We start from the raw sequence: 21,142 nt of genomic DNA on the forward strand, positions 1-21,142 counted from the left end.
GTGGAAAGAGAATTACAAAAGGTTCTATTCATCTGTATTAGGGAGTAATGAAAGAAAAGCCAAGGTTACCACTCCTAGATACTTACCACATGAACTCTGATCAAATAATCATACAGCACTGGAACCATTTAGTCCATTAAGATGTGATGGCTATTTGATACAGTTATTTTAACAGTGTATGTTTCCCATTTTTCAAGTATATCTTCAATTCCCTACAGAGAAGGTACTGCCGAATCTGCTCCTACCATTCTTTTAGCCAATGCATTAATGATCCAAATAATTCATTACATTGAAGAGAGTTAAGTACTGTTCAACAAAAAGGCAGATTTTGTCAACGCTTTCAGTCTTGCACTCTTCAGGGCAATGTGCAAGAATACCAATTAAAGGGAAAAACTGACGCAAAAACTTCATCAACAGAATACACTGGTTGAGTCATTTCCAAGGAGAATGCACCAACTAATGATGAATGATACCTAACTTCCAGTCTTTGTTTAGTATTTTAAACGCGGCAGGTTTATTCTGAGTGGTCACAGCATTCGTGACAGTTATGCACTGTTCATTTCTCATCATTAGTTAGTGCATTCGCCATTGGAACACCTCTATCGGAACCCACTTACCAACCAATTAGCACTCTCCTCTCAAGCAGCATAAATGATACCTACTTCTAAGTTGATATTCTTGCAAATTGTCCTGCCAAATCTAAGATAAAAAAACTTTGACAACATGTACCTTTTTGCAACACTACTCAAGTCCTATACTACTGAATGATACTGAAAAGTCAGAAGTCACACGACACTAGGTTACAGTCCAACAGGTTTATTTGAAATCACAAGCTTTTGGAGCGCTGTTCCTTCATCAGGTGACTTCAGCTGACGAAGGAGCAGTGCTCTGAAAACTTGTGATTTCAAACAAACCTGTTGGACTATAACCCAGTGTCGCCTGACTTCGTCTACCCCAGTCCAACACTGGCACCTCCACATCACCTTCTCAAGAGCCAGTGACGACCATATTCCCTGAGTGAACACAAAACTGCAGCAACCTCCCCTCATTCTTCTCAATTGCACTGAAACTTCATAGCTCAGATGGAGAGGTGGAATTCACAACAGCACCCATACAGTTCTATTTCCTGAACCATTGATGCATGTGGAGTTTCTGGTGTATAGTATGAATGTAGGGTAGAGAAGATGGAGACATAATGCACTGTGATTTTTAATCAAGTAATGGATTGAAGGTGATATCAGTTTTTTTGGTGCCAGTGGAATGGAGCGAGGCATGCTTAATCCACCACCACAGACGCAGAATTCAAACTGCATGATACATATACAAATTTGACAGGTGAAATAGATTACTTATTTAATGACAATTCCACTATCAGAGATTGTTTCACCTGTTTCCAAAGTAGGAGAAACGCAGTTTAACCATACCAGATAGTGGAAATCTAGCCTGTTTAATTATTCAGAATAAGTTCTTGGAAAGGCAGGCAAACTGGCAGCAGGTCATAACCATTGCAAAACTGACAACATTTTGATTAACAGTAAAGCTTGGAAGTGTGTAAAGAGAAAGCAGATTTTGTAACCTTTTTAAAAGGGAACTAGAAATATAGAAACTAGAAGCAGGAGAAGGCCATTTGGCCCTTCAAGCCTGCTCTGCCATTCAATATCATAGCTGATCATCCAACTTTGTACCCTGTTCCCGTTTTCTTCTCATACCCTTTCATCTCTATAGCCCTAAGAACCTATCAAATCCTTCTTTGGAAACATTTTATATTTTGGCCTCAACCACATTCTGTGACAGAGTTCCACGGACTCACCACTTTCAGAGAATAAAGAAGTCTCCCCATCATAGTTCTAAATGGCCTACCCCATATCCTTCAAATATAACCTCTTGGTTCTGGACTCAGTAGTCATCAGGAGAATTTTACCTGCATTTACTCTGTCTAGTCTTATCAGAATTTATAGGCATCCCTCGTTCTTCTCAACTTTAGTGAAAACAGTCCTATACAAGTCAGTCCTGCAGTATCAGCAGTCTGGTAAACCTTTGTTGCACACCCTCCATAGCGAGAACATCCTTCCTCAAACGAGACTAAAGCTGCAAATAATACTCAAGGTGTGGTCTCGCCAAGGCACTGTACCATGGCAGCAGGACATACCTGCTCCTGTAATAAAACTAAATCAATGTATATTGGGGAAAGGAAGTTTAAAGAGAGATTAATAGATGCTTCAGATTTGATTAGGATTCAAGGGCAGTGTATAAAAGTTATTGGGTCAGATAGAACAGCTTCCTTCTTTTAAAAGTTCATGTGATATGGGCATTACCGGCTTAGCCAGAGTATGCCCACCCAACAGTTTAATGCCAAAACGTGGGAACGTTCCCAAAAAATCCACATCCATAGACTAGAATTTAAGGTTAGCCAAACTCTAGATGCTTACTTGGGATGAGTTCTAATCTAAATTTAAAAAGGTCAATTCATAAACTGAAGACCGACTAAATACTTACCCTTGGTCTGTGCAGAGAATGTGAGGGTGAGTTTCGCAAACAGCTCTTTACTTTCATATTTGTCTTCCTTTACCTTGACCCAGAAACATTTTTCGTTCATATCCTTAGGCATAATCTGAAAGCAAAGCAAAGTACATTTATGACATAACCAGTCTTTGTTTTAAAACAATCAGAAAGCTGTGAAGGACTTGCTTTACAGAGAAAATACATTTGTAATTGCAAAGTTAAAATCCTGTAGAATACAATTCAGAACAAGTTGGAATCGTCATTTGTTTTGTGGACGGCACATTATATACTGAACGAACATGTCTTCAATTTAAAACCAAATTGAAACAAGACCCCAGATCCAAGTGATGTTGGTAAAGTGATTGTAATTTGTCACTGTATGCTAGCTTATAGAACCTCACTTTCTACCACTAAGAATTGGGGGCATGCAATGTCCTGAGGCAATGCAAAGTGGTTCACCCTGGTCTCAGGCTTTTCAGACTGGAAGGAAAGCATGTGAGAGGTAACTTTATTAAGGTAAACAAAGCAGTTAAGCTTGTAGAAAATCTGGGAAGTCACTTAAACAAACCAGAATGGAATAAGTGGACAGAAGTTCAAACTAGTGGAGGGAAGCTTTGGGTTTGATATCAAGAAGTCCTGCACTCAAACACTGGACTTGAACTAATAACAGAAATAGATATGGCAGTGGAAATCAAAATTCAGGAATCATAAGAAACAACTGAACTCTAGAACTGGCCCCATTCAGGATCTTTCAGAGTCAATTCATTTAGATGGGCTGAATGGTCACTGTGCATGCTAATTATCTTATGAATCAGCAGCACAATTTAAAATTTGATCACTCTGTTTGGTACAATACTGTGTTTTCCATCAGCTTTCAATCTCAGAGCTGCTGCTATTTCAAAAATTCAATTAGATCAATTGCATTCAAGGCCCTGCTTAAAAGTGTAGATTAAATACAACACATGTCATTCTTGCAGCCAATTAAGCAGCAGCATTAAGCTACAGTTTGCTGTTAGCAACAAACAGGAACAGAACCAAAGTCATTTTTAGTTGTAACAGCTACGTTAGATCAATTTGCCATTTTCATCTTCAAGCTGAAAAGATTTCTCGCGTCTTCTAGTGAGTAGTAAAGATAATTCCTCCAAACATTACAGTGATCAAGTCCAACAGAAAAATACTCAAGAGTACATTAGATTTACTGGTAAAGAGGGATGGGGTATTATGGAAAAACAAGGAGGTGGTGTTGCTCGTGCATCTGCCAAAAAGCTACTCCCATGCAGCAGGTGTATACCCAGCCCACCAAAAGAGCTGACTCCTCATCAAACAGAGACGGTTATTTAAAAGTGTAGAAAGTGAAAGGAAGATGTAAACTAAAAGACATCATTCTATTCCATCATTTGCACATTTGTTTTCCAAGCAATAGGTTTACTTAAATCCCTTTTTGATAGGTTTATTGAGTGGTACGAACTTCTATGAGAGAAAGTATTGAACTCCAACCCAAAAACCCATAATTATAGTCTCTTTGTGAAGCATTCCTTAACATTTAAATGCATGCAATTGATATTCAATTTTTGTTTAAATCTGACGCTCAGCAAGTGCATATATAGCATCTTGATACCTTATTAATCACATTGTCCCATCTGATTTCTCAGACGAATTGCGTATTAATTAGTCAAAATCATTGGTCCAGCAATACATGATACGTTGAGTTACCTAAAACAGAAACTATACGGATGCAACCAGTTGCCTTGTAACTACTATAATTTCCTTATAATTTTTACTTTAGTTTGTATTATAAATTCAGCCAGCATTGAGCTGAAGATATACAATCTGCCCTTCAACAAAGTTTTTCTGTAATTCTTGTTTTTCTCTGTCTACTTGGGAATATGTTTATATTCACTGAAAATGTATTGCAAACCATTCTTTATACCTGAAGATTTGTAAGCTATTTGACGAGGTGAGCCACTCAGCTAAGCCGACAGTGCGGAGATTACTGGACACTGACAAGAGACATTTCACCTTCCTTCATGAATTCTAGTATTGTCAGTGTCTCAGCATTGACTTAAACAACCTACAGGTAAGTCCCAACATGCTTTGTTCAAGCTTCAGTCTGCACTGGCCTTTAAGATGCAGGCTTGGCGCCAGTCCATGACAGACTGGGACTCTCCTATTGCCTGCTTACTATGAGGACTCTATGTTGTTAGGTTGGCGAAGTTTTATCCACTCATCGCAGAATGGTTCTGTGTGGTAATGGACTTCCAAACTCACCACACAGAAAGTATCTGTGGTGGTGCATATTATTTCTGCACTGAGTGCTCTTTTACATTGTCTCAGTGAATAAACTTCAAAAAGTTCAATGAACCTCAGGCATTTTGGGATGACACATGAATGCGTTTCACAGATGTAATTTTTTCTTTTTAGATTGTGACAGCTGGGCATGAAACAAATCGGAGGAGCAGATTATAGATATGTTGCAATGCAATTTACCTTTAAATGGAAGCAGTAACATAACATGTTCTACATTCCAATAAATTTCTGAATAATACTCTTGGTATATGAAATCAAAATATATTTACCCAGCAGGTGGAAAAGAAACAAAAATTCTATTCCATGTGTGTGCATGTCCAATTATGTAACACCATATGATAAATATAAACAAATAGATATTTAGGAATTCTCATTAATAAATTCTTTAAAATGCTCAATGTGGGCAAAAAAGAATATCTGGACCTGCACAAAATAGACCCTGCAGAGTCAATCTCTCCTGATGCTGGTACTTGAGATCAAGACTCAAGTAAAGCCAAGCTCCAGGTCAGAAGATAATGTACCATAGGAGACAAAAATAATTAAGTCCACATTTTGAAGTCATGGATTCTATTTTCATTTTTATATTTTCATATAGACTTTCCATGCCAGTGACCACAAAGCATGTTACTCACTGGGAGAGAGAAAGATGGCAAACAGAAAAAGAACTATTTAAGCTGGGAGAAAAAAAAACAAGAACTATTACAGTATAAATTATAAGAGTAAGCTGGGAACATTGCAAGATACTGCTGTGCTATAAGACATTCTGCAAAATAAAACAGAAGACAGCAAAGAACAGTGAAGAAAGTATAATTTAGTACTAAGGTTGAGCAAAATCTCAAACCACAGCAGCATTTGTAATTATACAGTGCTTGCAATGACTGTGAAACAAATATTTGTGCAAATTCTGAAGTCAAATATTGAAATAAGAATTACAACTTGTATATACTACTCACAAATCACGCAAAACAACTGCAACTCTCAAATAAATATACGACTTCAACTTTAAATAAAATTATTGGAGGATATCCACTTACTTTTGGCCAATTAGGCCTTTTGAGTTGAACTTCTGGCTTGTATTCTTTTTTAGATGACAGTCCAAATGGTAAAATGGGGGCAGCTGGAACAACAGGAGCGCCAAACAGCCCAGGTGGTGGAGGCGGCATTCCAGAAAACCCAGGAGGTGGAGGTGGTGGAGGTGGCCCACCTTGTCCTGGTAGTGGAGGTGGAGGAGGTGGCCCACCTTGTCCTGGTAGCGGAGGTGGAGGAGGTGGCCCACCTTGTCCTGGTAGTGGTGGTGGAGGAGGAGGCCCACCTTGTCCTGGTAGCGGTGGTGGAGGAGGAGGAGGAGGAGGTGGAGGCCCACCTTGTCCTGGTAGCGGTGGTGGAGGAGGAGGAGGAGGTGGAGGAGGAGGAGGAGGTGGCCCACCTTGTCCCGGTAGCAGTGGTGAAGGAGGAATTCCTGGCTGGCCTGGTAATGGAAGTGCTGGTGGGGTTAACAGCCTGTTAACCTGATCTGGTTGTGGGGGTAACACTTTTGGAATTTTGGCCAACTTTGTCTTTGTATCTTCCAAGTCTTTAGATAATTGCGTGTTCTATGCAAAAACAAAATATTATGAACACAGTGAGCTCATAAGGTCACAGAATCAAATAATTATTGCATTGTTTTCATAAAGGACATTCATTTTAGAAAATGTGTTATATTTCAATTCTAAGAAGCATAAATCAAAAATGCAACTATTATGATTATTACAATGCTAATAATAGGTCTAATTGGCCATTTCACAGTAACAAGTGGAACCAAAGTAGAAAAGCTCTGCAATGAGAAAATATAGTAAAAGCCCGGGAATATATTTATCTTTTGCAGGAGACAACATACCCTTAGTTAGGATAACCAAACAGAAAATTTTGACATGTCAATAACGTCAGAGTACTGAACTATGCAACGGATTTTAAACATTAAGCCAAAAGCTGTTCAAGATCTTTGAGGGCATCATTTTACAAACAACTGCGATTTAAGTGAAGACAAAAATAAACCTAGAAGGAGGGAAGAAAAAGCATTGAGCAGCACTCATTCCATACCTTACTGAGATACAGAATCGCATCACTTCTGAAGGCCTTGTACATGTACTCAAAGACAGTCACAGATCCTACTACTAGACAAAGATCTTCACCAATTTGACAGCTGCTTCTTCAGCAGACTTGCTTTTAAACTTGGTCCAATATTTTTAGTTAGCACTAATTTTATCAGAATGGCAAAACAGGCTTGCTTCATAGCACAGGTGAGCCAGTCTCCTCCAGGTCAGAGGCAAGGCCGGAAGAAATTTTGCAAAGGAGACCCTCCTCTCAGTTTGAGCACACAATAGGCCTGCCTCGAAAGCTTGGTGCACAGGACACTTAAGTGGCAAAGTTTAAAATCTAGTGAGTTATCAGTTTGTCTTAATAGATAAAATTACAGACAAATGGACAGCATTTCCACTTGTAATTCACACTGCTGCAAATATACTTATAGGAAAAAGTAGTCTTGGGCTGAAGACCACAGGTAGGAGCTCTGTGGAGAAAGGTTAGCCAACTAAGTCAATGTATTCAGTCAAGTTCTTCTTACTTGGCACAAATAAGTTTGATGATTTTCAGAAAGATACTCCTCAACTCTGTTGTCTCTTTTGTGGGGGCCCTTCAACTTCAGCGCAAACCTGGGTTTTGGGACTCACTCCCTGAAACCATGATAGATGCAGAAATTCTCATCACAAATTTTTTTTAAAAATGGTTCAGTACTTAAAATGCTTTAACCTACAAGGCTACAAACTTAGAGCCAGAAGGTGGGATTAGACTAGATGGCTCCTTTTGGTCAAAGACATTATGGGCCAAACAGCCACCTTCTGTTCCTTAAGTCAATGATTCTAGCTATAAAACAGCTAAGCTTCAATTTAAAGAACTGAGCACAACCATTCTCCTTCTGCACACACTCTCTTTTCATTGTGACAAAATAGCACAAAGTTTGAGTGGAAAGTACCATTCAAGCAATCCAATTGGGAAAATTTTTTAAAAGCTTAGTCAGATGTTCTAGTGTGGACTTAACTGACTGAATGAAAAGTGGCAAATTCATTTGTAACTTTTAAAAAGGAGTTGCATATACAGTCAGAGAAGGGAATTCACATGATTATGCAGAACAAGTAGGTAAATGGAACAAACTGGATCGCTTTTCCAAGAGTAAGGACAGGCATAACAGAATCCTTCTATGCTGTGTGATCCTGAGGCATTAAGTCATGATTAAATAGCTTCTCAAGTCGGAGAGGTTCCAGGATCCCTAATAGACCTTTTTTGTTTCTAGGGGACCAAGGTGCACATCATGAGCAAACCCTCAAAGTCAGGAATTTCAGCACAGAAGATCATTTGGATGAGACAGGCTCTTCAGTGAGACTCACGCAGCCAGTAAACTCAGTCACCTCCAGATTAAAGACAAAAAAAGTGCATCCCTATCACGGACCAGATGCCCAATATTCTGTCAGCGTCCCAGAGTCTCTCTGATGAATCACTTATTTTGTTTGAGTGTCAAATGAAACTCCACTTGCAAATTTCTTGAATCTCTTCAGCAACACATGCAAACATTAGATCAAGTACAAGCTTACTTTGTAAACAGCCTCAGCTCCAAAAATATGAACTCAGAACTTGGATGTTCTTATGCATGAGTCACACGAAGTTAAAGTGTAGGCAAAATAAGTAGGAAGCCAAATGCTATAAGGTAATGACATTGGAGGCAGATCAGAAAAGGTTCTCTAGATTAATTCCAGAAATGAAAAGCTTGTCTTGAGAGATTGAACAGCTTAAGACTGTACTTGCTTCAGTTTACAAGGATGAGAGAAGATCTAATTGAGGCACAGAAGATGTAAAAGGGAAATGACAGTCGGTGTACAGCAGATTTCCTTGTGGGGCAATCCAGAACAAGGGGTTAGTTTCAGGCTAAGATGTAACAAATTTAAAATGGAGATGAGGAAGAATTACTTCTTTCAAATTTTTGTGAATGTGTGGAATTCACTACTCCAGAGTGAGGTGGACACAGGGACACTAAATAAATTTAAGGAAATAGACAGACTTTTAATTTACAGCTGCATGTACGCACATTCTCCGCACACACACTCTCCACACGCACAGACACATGCACACACGCACGCACGCAAACAAAGATTTTTAATGAAGGTTTATGGTAAGTGGGCAGGGAAAGTCAAGCTGAGGTTGAGATGAAACAAGCTATGAGCATGTTAAATAATGGAGTGGGTTCGAGACACTGAACTGCCTTTATTTAAGATTGAATTGAGGAGATATTTCTTTAGTCAAAGGATTTTGAATTCACTAAACCTAACGACTGAGAATGCTTAGTTGATGAATAAACAAAATAGCAGCAAGGATAAAATAACTGGTCCATCAAGTAAGTGCCACCATTCCATAAGATTAAGGCTGATTTAACTGTGGCCATAATTTCACTTGCTTGCCAGTCCTCCACAATCCTAGACTTATGACAACACCTTTCAAATCCACAAACTCTACCATCTAGACAAGGGCAGCAGATGCTTGGGACACTATCGCCTGCAATTTCCACTCCACGGCACACACTACCCTGATTCAGAGCTGCACTGCTATGCTTTCACTATTACTATTCAAGGAAGAGATTCACCACCCATTTTCTCTAGGAAAGTCAGGGATGGACAAAAGTACTGAATAGCCAACAATGCCCACATCGACAAATGAATGAAAAATGTCAAGACCCACATCCACTGCTCACTGTGGAAAAGAATTCCAAACATTAAAGACTATGAGAAAAGAAATTCCTCGTCAACTGCATCTTAAATGGGATAACCCTTATTTTGTGAACAGTAGTATTAAAGAACTGAAAGCCAGTTCTAGGTTGTCCTACGAAAGGAAACATCTTGGCGGGATCTACCCTGTCAAGGCCTCTCAGAATCTTATGTTTCAAAAAAATCAGGCCTCATTTTTCTAAACTCCGATGACTACATGCGCAGCCTTTTCTTATAAGGAATCACCCACGCGAACCTTCTCTGAACTATCCAAGTTATTTTTGCTGATTCCTCTTTGTGAGGCAAAAAAGTAATATGCATACCCTGCAAAAGAAAAAGTAATTTCTTGCTCCAAGTAATTGTAAGAAAGACAAAAAAAACTAGATTTATAACTGTGGTTAACAAGACTGCATCATCCGTCTTTCAAAAATTAAAAGTTTCTGGCAAATGAATGACTGCTTCTCTCAGTACATAAAGGTGGCTGCAGTGACCATTTAATATATTGAAGTAAAGAGATAAGACAGTTTTCAAGCACTTTGGCGTGTAGATATACTGAGCAAATCAGCATTAGGGAAAAATGTATAATGCTGCACTAGTTTCTTTGGGCAGTTCATGAAACAGCTCCTGTAATGAAAGCCTTTCACAGCTTGCAGCTCATAGTGATAACATTTCTGTGTGGACATCAATATATAATTTAGAAAACATAAAATGTAACAGCATGGGATATGGCAATTCAAGTAGACAGTCGGGGCTGAGTCAAAACTGCAGTAAACTGAAACAAAGTACTGAAGTAAAAATCAAGGGTCAATCCAACATTTCTGAAAAGCTGATGGAAAAATACATTTTATATAGCAAGAATTGCATTACATTTATTTGTATCATATTTCACGGCACAATGTTGTCCCAGTATCTTAACTGCTACTTTGGAGAATTGCATGCATGGATTGTTTTCAAGTTTAGACACCAGTAAAGTTATTCCTTTCATGATTTTGCAAGAAATCTTAGATTAAAATGTAATTTTGAACTGAAATACCACTATAATATTATACATATATATATCCCGTGGAAAGAGGGAACTAAAATGCAATAGACGGGTACTCTTTTACTTGAAAACACAACCAGTGTCCAGGCAACGTGTATGCCACGGATTGTTGATATTGCTTTAGACCAGTTGTTGGTGGTGATCTTTGGGAGGATGGTGGTGGGGGGAGGGCGAGGGGTGGTGACAGGTTTGATGGGGGGTGGGGGAGTTGAAAGGATGTTAGTTGACTGGAACTTTAAAAATCAAGAAGAAATGAGAGAGCACAGGTAGAGTCTGAAATAGGCAAATCATAATTAAAATGTGACAGGAAGAGGAAGAAAATACAGAAGAGTGCAGCAGAAGTTAGATCCAAAATAAGTAATAATGCCAGAAAGTCAAAAGTTAAGGCTCTTTATCTGAATGCACATAGCGTTGAAACAAAATAGATGAGTTCATGGCCCAAAAACAAACAAATGAATTTGACTTTACAGCTATTGCACAGATGTCGTTGCAAAGTGACCTGGGCTGGGAACTCAATATTCAAGGATATTTGATGTTTTAGAATAATAGTCAAAAAGTAAAAACAGATGAGGTAGTGTTCTTAATAAAGGAATGCATCAGTGAGGTGGTGAGGAGTAATACAGGTGCAGTAGACAATGAAATGAAATCAGTTTGAGTGGGCATGAGGGAAAGCAAGGGAAAGAAGTCACAGATGGGAGTCATCCGTAGAGTTGCCTCATTTTAGGTCAAAGTACAAATCAGAAAATAACATAGGTGTGTAAGAAAGGACACGACAACTGTCATGGGCATTTTTTTCATACATTGACCCGATAAATTAGATGGACAACAGTGCCACAGAAAATGAATTTTTATAGCTTGCATCTGGGATTATTTCTAAGAGTGGCACTTTACACAACTGACCCTGGAACAGACTATGTACCTACTAATGTGTGATGAGGTAGGATTAATAAAATTTCGTAGTTAAGAATTCGCTAGTGGATAGTGATCATAACATCATAGAATTTCAAGTTCAGTTTGAGGGAGAGTGACTTAGGACTCAAACTAGTGTCATCAAACAATTGAAAAAGTACGCACAAAGGGTTGTCTAAAACAGACCGGGTAAGATTAAACATAAGGTCAATAGATGAGCAACGGCAGACATTTAAGCAGATATTTCATACCGTTCAGCAAAAATTTATTCTGGTTGTAATGAAGGAGTCCATGAGAAGGGTGAACCAACCACGGGTCACAAACGCAGGCATACAAAACAGCTGAAACTAGTGATCGGCTATAAGATTGGGAATTTGTTTCAGCAACCGGCAGCAGATGATTAAATTGCCAATAAAAAGGGAGAAAATTGATCACGAAAGTAAATTGGAATAAAAAAAGAAACAAACAGGAAAAGCTTCAATAGGTATATAAGATGAAAGAGTAGCTAAAGTAAGCACAGGGTCTTTGGATGATGGGAATGGAGAATCAATAATGGAGAACATGAGTATGACAAATAATTTAAGGCAATATTTTCCATCAGTCTTTACATTAGAAGACACTGTAAACATTCAAAACTATCAGATAAAGAACAAAGAAAATTACAGCACAGGAACAGGCCCTTCGGCCCTCCAAGCATGCGCCAATCCAGATCCTCTATCTAAACCTGTCGCCTATTTTCCAAGGACCTGTATCCCTCTGCTCCCTGCCCATTCATGTATCTGTCTAGATACATTTCAAATGACGTTATCGTGCCCGCCTCTACCACCTCTGCTGGCAACACGTTCCAGGCACCCACCACCCTCTGCGTAAAGAACTTTCCACGCATATCTCCCTTAAACTTTTCCCCTCTCACCTTGAAATCGTGATTCCTAGTAAGTCTCCCACTCTGGGAAAAGCTTCTTGCCATCCACCCATGATTTTGTAGACCTCAATCAGGTCCCACCTCAACCTCCGTCTTTCTAATGTAAATAATCCTAATCTACTCAACTTCTCTTCATAGCTAGCGCCCTCCATACCAGGCAACATCCTGGTGAACCTCCTCTGCACCCTCTCCAAAGCATCCACATCCTTTTGGTAATGTGGCGACCAGAACTGTACGCAGTATTCCAAATGTGGTCGAACCAAAGTCCTATACAACTGTAACATGACCTGCCAACTCTTGTACTCAATACCCCGTCCGATGAATGAAAGCATGCCGTATGCCTTCTTGACCACTCTATCCACCTGCGTTGCCACTTTCAGGGTACAATGGACCTGAACACCCAGATCTCTCTGTGCATCAATTTTCCCCAGGGCTTTTCCATTTACCGTATAGTTCGCTCTTGAATTGGATCTTCCAAATTGCATCAAGCAATGTGGTGATGGAAGAAAAGATTTTGTAACAATCTCTACCATGATGATCAAAATAATGGCACTGAAGACAGACAAGATATCAGAACCTGATGGTTTGCATTCAAAGGGTTTAAAGATTGTAGCTGTAAAGATAGTGGAGGCATTCATCAAAACATTCAAGAATTCAGTGGATTCCAGATGGATTCTAGTGGATTGGACACTGCTAACGGATGTCCCTGTTCAAGATGGAAGGGAGGCAGAAAGCATGAAACTGTAGGCCAGTCAGCCAAACATCTGTTGTTGGGGAAAATGCTAAAGTCCATTATTAAGGAAAAAACAGTAAGATATAAAAACTTAAAGCAATCAAACTGAGTCAATATGGTTTTGTGAAATAGAAATTATTTGATATATTTGCTAGAATACCTTAAGGATATAACAAGCACAGTCGATAAAGGGGAAGCAGTGTTGCATTTGGATGTCCAGAAAGCATTCGATAATACACAATGCCACATAAAAGCTGACTGCACAACACAGGATCTCATGGTATTAAGGGTAATAGATTGATGATTGGTTGACACAGAAGACAAACAGCTGGCTTAATAGGACCTTTCCATACTGGAAAGATGTAACTGGGGAATGCCACAAGGGTCAGTCCTAGTGCCTTGGTTATTTTCAATCTATACTAATGACTTGGAGAATGGAGCAGAACATAATGTGGCAGACTTTGCTGATGATACAAAAACAGGTGGGAGCGGATACTGTGATGAGAACTTAAAGAATCTACAATATAGATTGATTGGACGAGTTAGAAAAAAACTGGCAGATGAAGATTAATGTAGCAAAGTGGAGTTTTGTAAAATATCAAGTCCTAGAAATGAGCCGATGTTACCTCCATAAAATAATGGCTGCCTTTTTATGCTGTAATCTTTAGATTTGGAAAAATGGACGATGGTAAAATGCGAAAGGATTAATAGGTATAAAAATAATTATAATTGCAATAATTACAGTTCTTGATTTTGCACATCTATAGATGCCGCATTTGAGACATGACAACATATAGCATACGATGAATGGGAAAATGATCCACAGATCCCTTGAGATTCTCTATGGATAAATGCCACAATTTATTCATGGAGCACAGCACAACCCAGCAATTCATGCAGAATGAGTTTCTTATATAAAATCAAATATTTACCACATGAAACCAAAGTGCATTGAACAAATTAAATATTGGTGCCAAAATGCATGATCTTATTTATCATCAACCTTACCCCTCATGTCTCTAACATATAATTAAGGAGGAAACCACTGTGTGTCAAGGAAATTAAGGCACTGGAAAAGTTTACATCATTTCATGTAATCCTTTTCTCGATATACCAAATGTACAATCTTTCATTGCAATATTAAACTCATTGAAATCTGGATTTTAAATGGGTTGCATAGGGTAGACACAAGAATAATTCTATCTGACTGGGGAATCTAGAACGAGGACACAGATTCAGCATAAGGGAGCAATCATTTAAAATGGAGGAAAGGAGGAGAAGTTTCATTACTTAAAGGACTGTGAATCTTTGGACTTTTCTTTCCCAAATGGTCATAAATGATTTGATATTTTAGAATCAGGAATCAAGAGATGTGGGGAGTGGGCAGAGGAAAGTGCAGTTAAAGTCAAAGATCAGCCACAATCATACTAAATGCAGGACAGGTTTAAAAGGTATATAGTCTCCTCCTGTTGCTATTTCTTATATTCTTACATTTGTAATATCCTGCATTGACAACTACTGCTCAAGTCAGCCTAAAAGGAATAACACTTTGCACCAGGTAGAAATGAAAGCTGAATACATTTGTTGGCTACTTTATTTCCATTATAGTTACAAAGAATGCCTTGTTCCGACTTCATTGTTGTTGTGATAGTCAAGATTTTATTCTCTTATCTAATCCTTTAACTCCTCAAATCAGAATTTTGGACGTATCTTCCCTCCTCAATCTATCCTCTTCCTTACAAATATAAAGGCCTTTAAAACCAAAACCAAACTTCATCTATAGAGATAGTAGGAACTGCAGATGCTGGAAAATCTGAGATAACACGGTGTAGAGCTGGATGAACACAGCAGGCCAAGCAGCGTCAGAGGAGCAGGAAAGCTGACGTTTCGGGTCGAGACCCTTCTACGGAATCTAATCATCTGATTGCTTTTTGCCTTTGTTCCTCTTTCAATTTGAACCTTGACGATTGCCCACCCGTTTCACTCGGACAAAGTGTCTCTCATTTACATGATAAAAGCAATTTATTAATTTTAATTTTATTTCTACATGTCCTGGAAAACAAGGGGCAAAAAAGAAAACGTTCTTTTGGAAAATAAAGAACATTAGAGTCATAGAGTCATACAGGACGGAAACAGGCCCTTCGGCCTAACTGGTCCATGTTGATTAGGTTTCCTAAACTGACTAGTCCCATGTCTCTCCAAACCTTTCCTGTCCATGTAACTGTCCAAATGCCTTTTAATTATTGTAACTGTATCCATCTCTACCACTTTGGCAGCTCTTTCCATATACTACCTTGTGTGAAGAAGTCACCTTTCAAGTCCCTTTTAAATCTTTCTCCTTTCACCTTAAATCTACGCACTCTAGTTTTGGACTCCCCTACAGTGGAGAAAGACCTTGGTTATTCACTTTATCTATGCACCTCATGATTTTGTAAACCGAAATAAGGTCACTCCTCAGCCTCTGATGTTCCAGGGGAAAAAAGTCCCAGCCTCTCCTTATAACTCAAACCCTCCAATCTTGGTAACATCCTCTTAAGTCTTTTTTTCCACCGCTGCCAGTTTAATGACATCCTTCCTATAGCAGGACAGACAGAACTGCATGCAGTGCTCCAAACACAGCCTTACCAATGTCTTCTACAGTCATAACTTGACTTCCTAACTTCTGTATTGAAAGCTTTGATTGATGAAGGCAAGCATGTCAAACCTTCTTCACCACTCTATCTAACTATCTACATTAGATTCAAATATAGGCATATTTTGCTTTTTGCATTATCTGGGTTCTGAGGTTATAGATGTTTAGTGAAGACGCAAGTCATGCAATTCATTTACGCTCCCAGAAGCACAGAAGCAATCAGGACTATCACTTTTTTCACATCAGAAGCTTTGTCATATGAAAACATATTGGAAGATCATCAGAGTTAGTATCCTCTCATTAATTTGAACATAAAGCATTTCCAAATGATCCAACAGCAGAGATTTATTCATGATAGTCCATTATCATAGCGGGCAGTCAGGTTTTCAAATGGTCTCATCCACAAGACTACAAATCTTAGCAGAATGGTATAGAGTAGATTGATTCCTCCCAAGGGCTGAATTTTCATGCAGCCTTGTAATGCAAAACAGATGAAGCAGACTTGCCCAAATATATGCATGGAACGTGATAAAGTGGTGTCTTCATCCAATGGAGTTTCTGTGTGGAATGCATGTGTTTGAGCAGAAGGTTTATGGATTCTAAACACAAAGGTATTCTTTTCTCTAGTCTGGCTCCATATTATTGACTAGTTTATTACAATCCCTAAGTAGCAGACTTACTGGATGCTACAATGGTACCATAATAGCTAATTTGCAAGAGTTGGCCAGATGTCCCATGTCGGCTGCCCGAATTTCAGCTGCTTGATGCAAGCAGTGTTGTAGCAGGAAAGAAAAGGTCAAAGGTGCAGCATATGGAAACTTCTCTTTAAAAGCAGTGGAGAAAAGGGGAAGGAACACAATTAGGAAGCGTGACTTAAATGTGAACTGATACAATAGACCTATTAATTCAACTTTACTATAAAAACAATCGTCAAACAGGTTCTCTCAAAAGATAGCTTTTCAACTTTAACTCTTGATTAAAAGTCCTGGTCAAGCTTCTAAAGTAAATGTGCTGACAAAGCTGCAATATGCTTCTACACAAAATTACAGTTGTTTAAGCTGACATTAAAAATTCTGAGAAACCTTAAAATTCCTAATTTTCAGACTGTAGGGTTCAGGTTTTGAATAACTAGCATATGGCTTGTTCCTGTTGATTTAAAGTGATTTCAAACTTAAAAAAAAGTTAATTGCCTAATAGTAAGATGAGTAATTTGAATGAAACAGCAATCTTCATTCAAACAAGATGACCTAAATTAAAAGTCATCTGTAATTAGAAAGCTCAACTTGCTATTGCTGAAAAAAAGTCCATCTCAAACTAACAGTTCCTTCAGATAAACTTGTTTTCGAAACTGTGAAGGAGAAAGAAAAATGCATTGAAATATTTCTGGCAGCACTTTTTAAGTACGAAAGAAAAGACAAAAAGCACTGTTCTTGATCAGTGAATAGAACAGCTGCTAAAGTAAACATTTAGTGGATAATAGTGTTGGTTCTGTCTCTCTTCTATCTTTTGAGCAACATTAGCAATCAGCAGCTCCTAATACATCAACAGTGAAGTACAAATTATCATATGTGTCAATCACAATGATGTACAGAAAAAAAATAAAAACCTTGTTAGTTTGACTCAAAACAGCACACTATAACTGTTCTTATTGAAGTAAGAACATTTCTTTGCTAATCATATTAAATCCACACAGATTGCTAACAATGGTCATGATGCACAGCAGATTTATGCTTCCCCCTTCATCAGCTGTGTCTCGAGAGGAAAGATCACTCGCACTGAATAGGAAATAGCAGTAGGAACAGATGCAGCATTCTTGCTGCAGAAAAGGAAGCTGTTCAGTGGGAAAAAGACAATCCCTTTAGTTACAGCAGCACATAGGATGTTTTCATTCAATACATAAACCCCTGGGAGATAATCCTCCTACCCACGCCAGGCTTGGAGTTTGGAATAGTAACTCATTCGAAGTGGATGAGGAAGTTTTCAGCTGTAAAGAATGGAAGTCCATCAAGTTGGTGAGGGGGTGGAGAGAGAAAAATGCTTGGTCAGAACAGCTTGACATGAGAATTTTATGGGTCTCCAAAGACCTGAGCGCAACAGAAGACTGCAGCTCCTCAGCCCCTTAAATATCCACACAAACTATGAATGCTATAATATCGGTCAAGATCATCAATATTCATAAAGGCAAGTTACAGATTCAGATCTCGCTCACACTTGGCAGAACTCTTCAGACTTCTGTACAATTTAATTAGCGAAGGCTACAGTTCTGACAAAGCTTTCAACTGGTGTGACAGCAGATTTATTTTTGTACTATTCTGCCCTTCTAACTTCTACATTTTCTCTTAATATACACATGAAAAGAATTATAGAATCCCTAACGCCTTTGGCCCATCGAGTCCACACCAACCCTCTGAAGAGCATCCTATCCAGACCCACAACCCTACCCTATCAAAAAGAAAAAAAGGAAGTACTGCACAGGAACAGGCCCTTCAACCCTCCAAGCACGTGCCATGCCCTGACTAAACTAAAAAACAAACCTTCTACCCTTATTTGGTATGTATCCCTCTATTCCCTCCCTATTCATGTAACCATCCAGATGCCTATTAAATGTCACCAATGTGCCTGCTTCCACCAGCTCCTCTGGCAGTGCATTCCAGGCTCCTATGACACTCTGGCTAAAAAAACTTTCCTCACACATCTCCCTTAAACTTTTGCCCCCTTGTAATTGAAACTTCAACCCTGAGAAAAAGCCTCTGACAATCCACCCCATCTATGCCTCTCATAAGGTCTCACCTCAGCTGCCATCTTTCCAGTGAAAACAATCCTAGTCTTTTTAACCTTTCTGAAGGATTTCTGAAGAAGGGTCTAGGCCCGAAACGTCAGCCTTCCTGCTCGGCCTGCTGTTTTCATCCAGCTCTACACCTTGTTATCTCAGATTCTCCAGCATCTGCAGTTCCTACTACCAGTGCCACTTAAAACATCTGTTTCTAATTTACATTCAGGTGCTGCTGCTACTTGTCACCTTCTTTCACAAGAGACAATCCATTGAGCAATATAGCTGCAAGGAGTTGTAAACCCAGTCTCCAACATGTCCAAAGATATCAACAGTTACTTTTCAATATTTGCCTCAGAAAGAGTAAAGGATTCAACATCAGCCAGAGAAACCAGACAGGAAAATCAAATCAAGATGAACCACAACATGTGGCCAACTGGTGAACAGGAGAATATACATCGTGCGATTATTTTCCTTGCTCCATTATTTTAGCTGTTGGGTTATCTTGCAGCAGTAGGATGACTTTGAGAGTCGTATCTCTTTGGTCAGTGATTTAGTTATGCTCTTGGACACCAAAACATAATACAACTTGCTGGAAAACACACAAAGAAATCTCTGCTTACAGTCACATTGTCATCAGCTACCAAACAGGAGCATATAGATATTGATCTGCAAGGCAGGAGACTGATACAAGGTAATAGAATCCGTGTAGGCACAATGTGCCAAATGGTCTCCTCCTGCACCGTAACAATTCTGGATTCTGGATTATTGAGAATCTGCCCTGGGTTTATAGCTAAATATCAATACTTGGGTTTTTAAATGTGTATGGTTCAGAAAATCCTCTTCAGTTACATAAAGCTATATAAGATAGCTTTTATTGTGATAGAAGAATGTTTGCAAATTTTTGTTTTTGTCAATAAAGCAGCAATTGTTAGGCTCTCACAAAATGCAGAGCAAGCAATTGGGAGAAAACTAGAACTGGGTAGGTCATTTGATCTCTTGAGCCTACCCCACTGTCCAATATGATCATAGCTAAACTCAGTATTTTCTGACTGCCCCGATTAAAGCTCGACCCCTTTCTTGATCAAAAATCTGTCTCTCTCAGCCTTTAGTGCTCTGAATGGAAGAAGCACTGACTACCATCAGGAAAGAAACTCTTCCTCATTTCTATCTTAAATGGGAGGACACTAATTTTTTAACTGGGTCCTCTGGTTCTACATTCCTCTGTGAGGGGAAACATCCATCCTGTTGAATGTGCTCACGCCTTTAATGTTTTGTTCATCATTTGACATCAGGAACTATGGAATTAGACAGGTCAGAAGATGGTCATTCAGAACATCTTGCTAGTAACCGAATGTGGAAGAACAATCCAACTCATTCTGTTCTCCTGTTCTTCCTTCCCCACTTGAGCTACAAAATATTGAATGGAAAACTGGTTATCAAATGCAATTCACCAACACAGAAAGCTACAGATGTAATTTCAAGTTCAAACCTGAGGGAGAATTGGCAATGCCAAGAAAGGAGTTACTTTATAAATCTGGAGAAGTTCCCAGAATCAAGAATCTAAAAAGGACTGCTTTTTAAGTTGATAACCTTAGCTAACACTCAGGGCCAGGGGATATTGCAAAGGAAGTAAGGCACACACCCTTTGCTGAAATTCAATGCTTTAATAGGTAGGTTAGGTAATAAATGGGCTAGGACTGCTATCAGGAATCTCTCCTGCATCCCTCCCACCTGGGAGATGTGTGGACAGACTGAATAAAAAAAAGAACAAAATTCTATATTTGGGGTTGAGACATAAACTTGAAATGCAGATGACAGAAATTTCACTACACTATTAATTGACAACTTTTTAATAAAAGTTAAAAAAAGTACCCTTACACCAGGATGGCTAAATATTAGTCAACTATAAAGTGGGAACACAAGCTTCCAGACACAGTTTTACCATGTGTGAATTATTATTACCATGACATATGTCGCATTATTAAAACAAAGCGTGTTCAAGAGATCAAATTTCTGCTGAATGAAGATTGGAAGAAATGCTCAACACTTTCAATCTCTCTCCAATGGGAATCAAGACAGCTATAGTGAAACAGGCAAGCTACGGCCATTAACTCCTAACTGAACTCAGTTTACAAAATTAACAAAAACGTAAACAAAAGACAGCAGATGGTGAAAATGTGGCAAGAAAGAACGTGCTAAAAACTCACAGTAGGCGAGGCTGCATCTGTGCAGTGATCAGCAAAGTTTAAGTCTCAATTGCACTCGAAGCCAAATCAGTTTTTTGACAGCAGATTTGGACCTATACTGTTAACTTGTTAAGTCCTCTCCACAGACTAGCCTAGTTGGCTGAATGTGATCAGTATTTTCCACATCTCTGTTCACAATTACAAAATGCTTAGCAGGTTACCTTTGATAGAAACACAACTGACTGGTAGCAAAATATAGGTATATTTTTGATAGACAAACATCTTTAGCATGGAACTGCAGATGCTGGAGGATCTGAGATAACAAGGTGTAGAGCTGGATGAACAC

General features: G+C 38.9%; 1 protein-coding gene across 1 annotated transcript in view; it reads right to left on the reverse strand.

The window, feature by feature from the left end:
* LOC109912529 (protein diaphanous homolog 1) overlaps positions 1-21,142 on the reverse strand; it is a 323,327-nt gene that overhangs the window by 173,872 nt on the left and 128,313 nt on the right. Inside the window, exons 14-15 of the mRNA XM_048603507.1 lie at positions 5,844-6,401; positions 2,497-2,611 (exon numbers count right to left, since the gene is read on the reverse strand). Coding sequence (XP_048459464.1) covers positions 2,497-2,611; positions 5,844-6,401 — 673 coding nt within the window. The remainder of the gene's footprint in view (positions 1-2,496; positions 2,612-5,843; positions 6,402-21,142) is intronic.

Source organism: Rhincodon typus, chromosome 12 (assembly GCF_021869965.1).
Source record: "Rhincodon typus isolate 14 chromosome 12, sRhiTyp1.1, whole genome shotgun sequence".
In the NCBI taxonomy this organism is placed as follows: Eukaryota; Metazoa; Chordata; class Chondrichthyes; order Orectolobiformes; family Rhincodontidae; genus Rhincodon; species Rhincodon typus.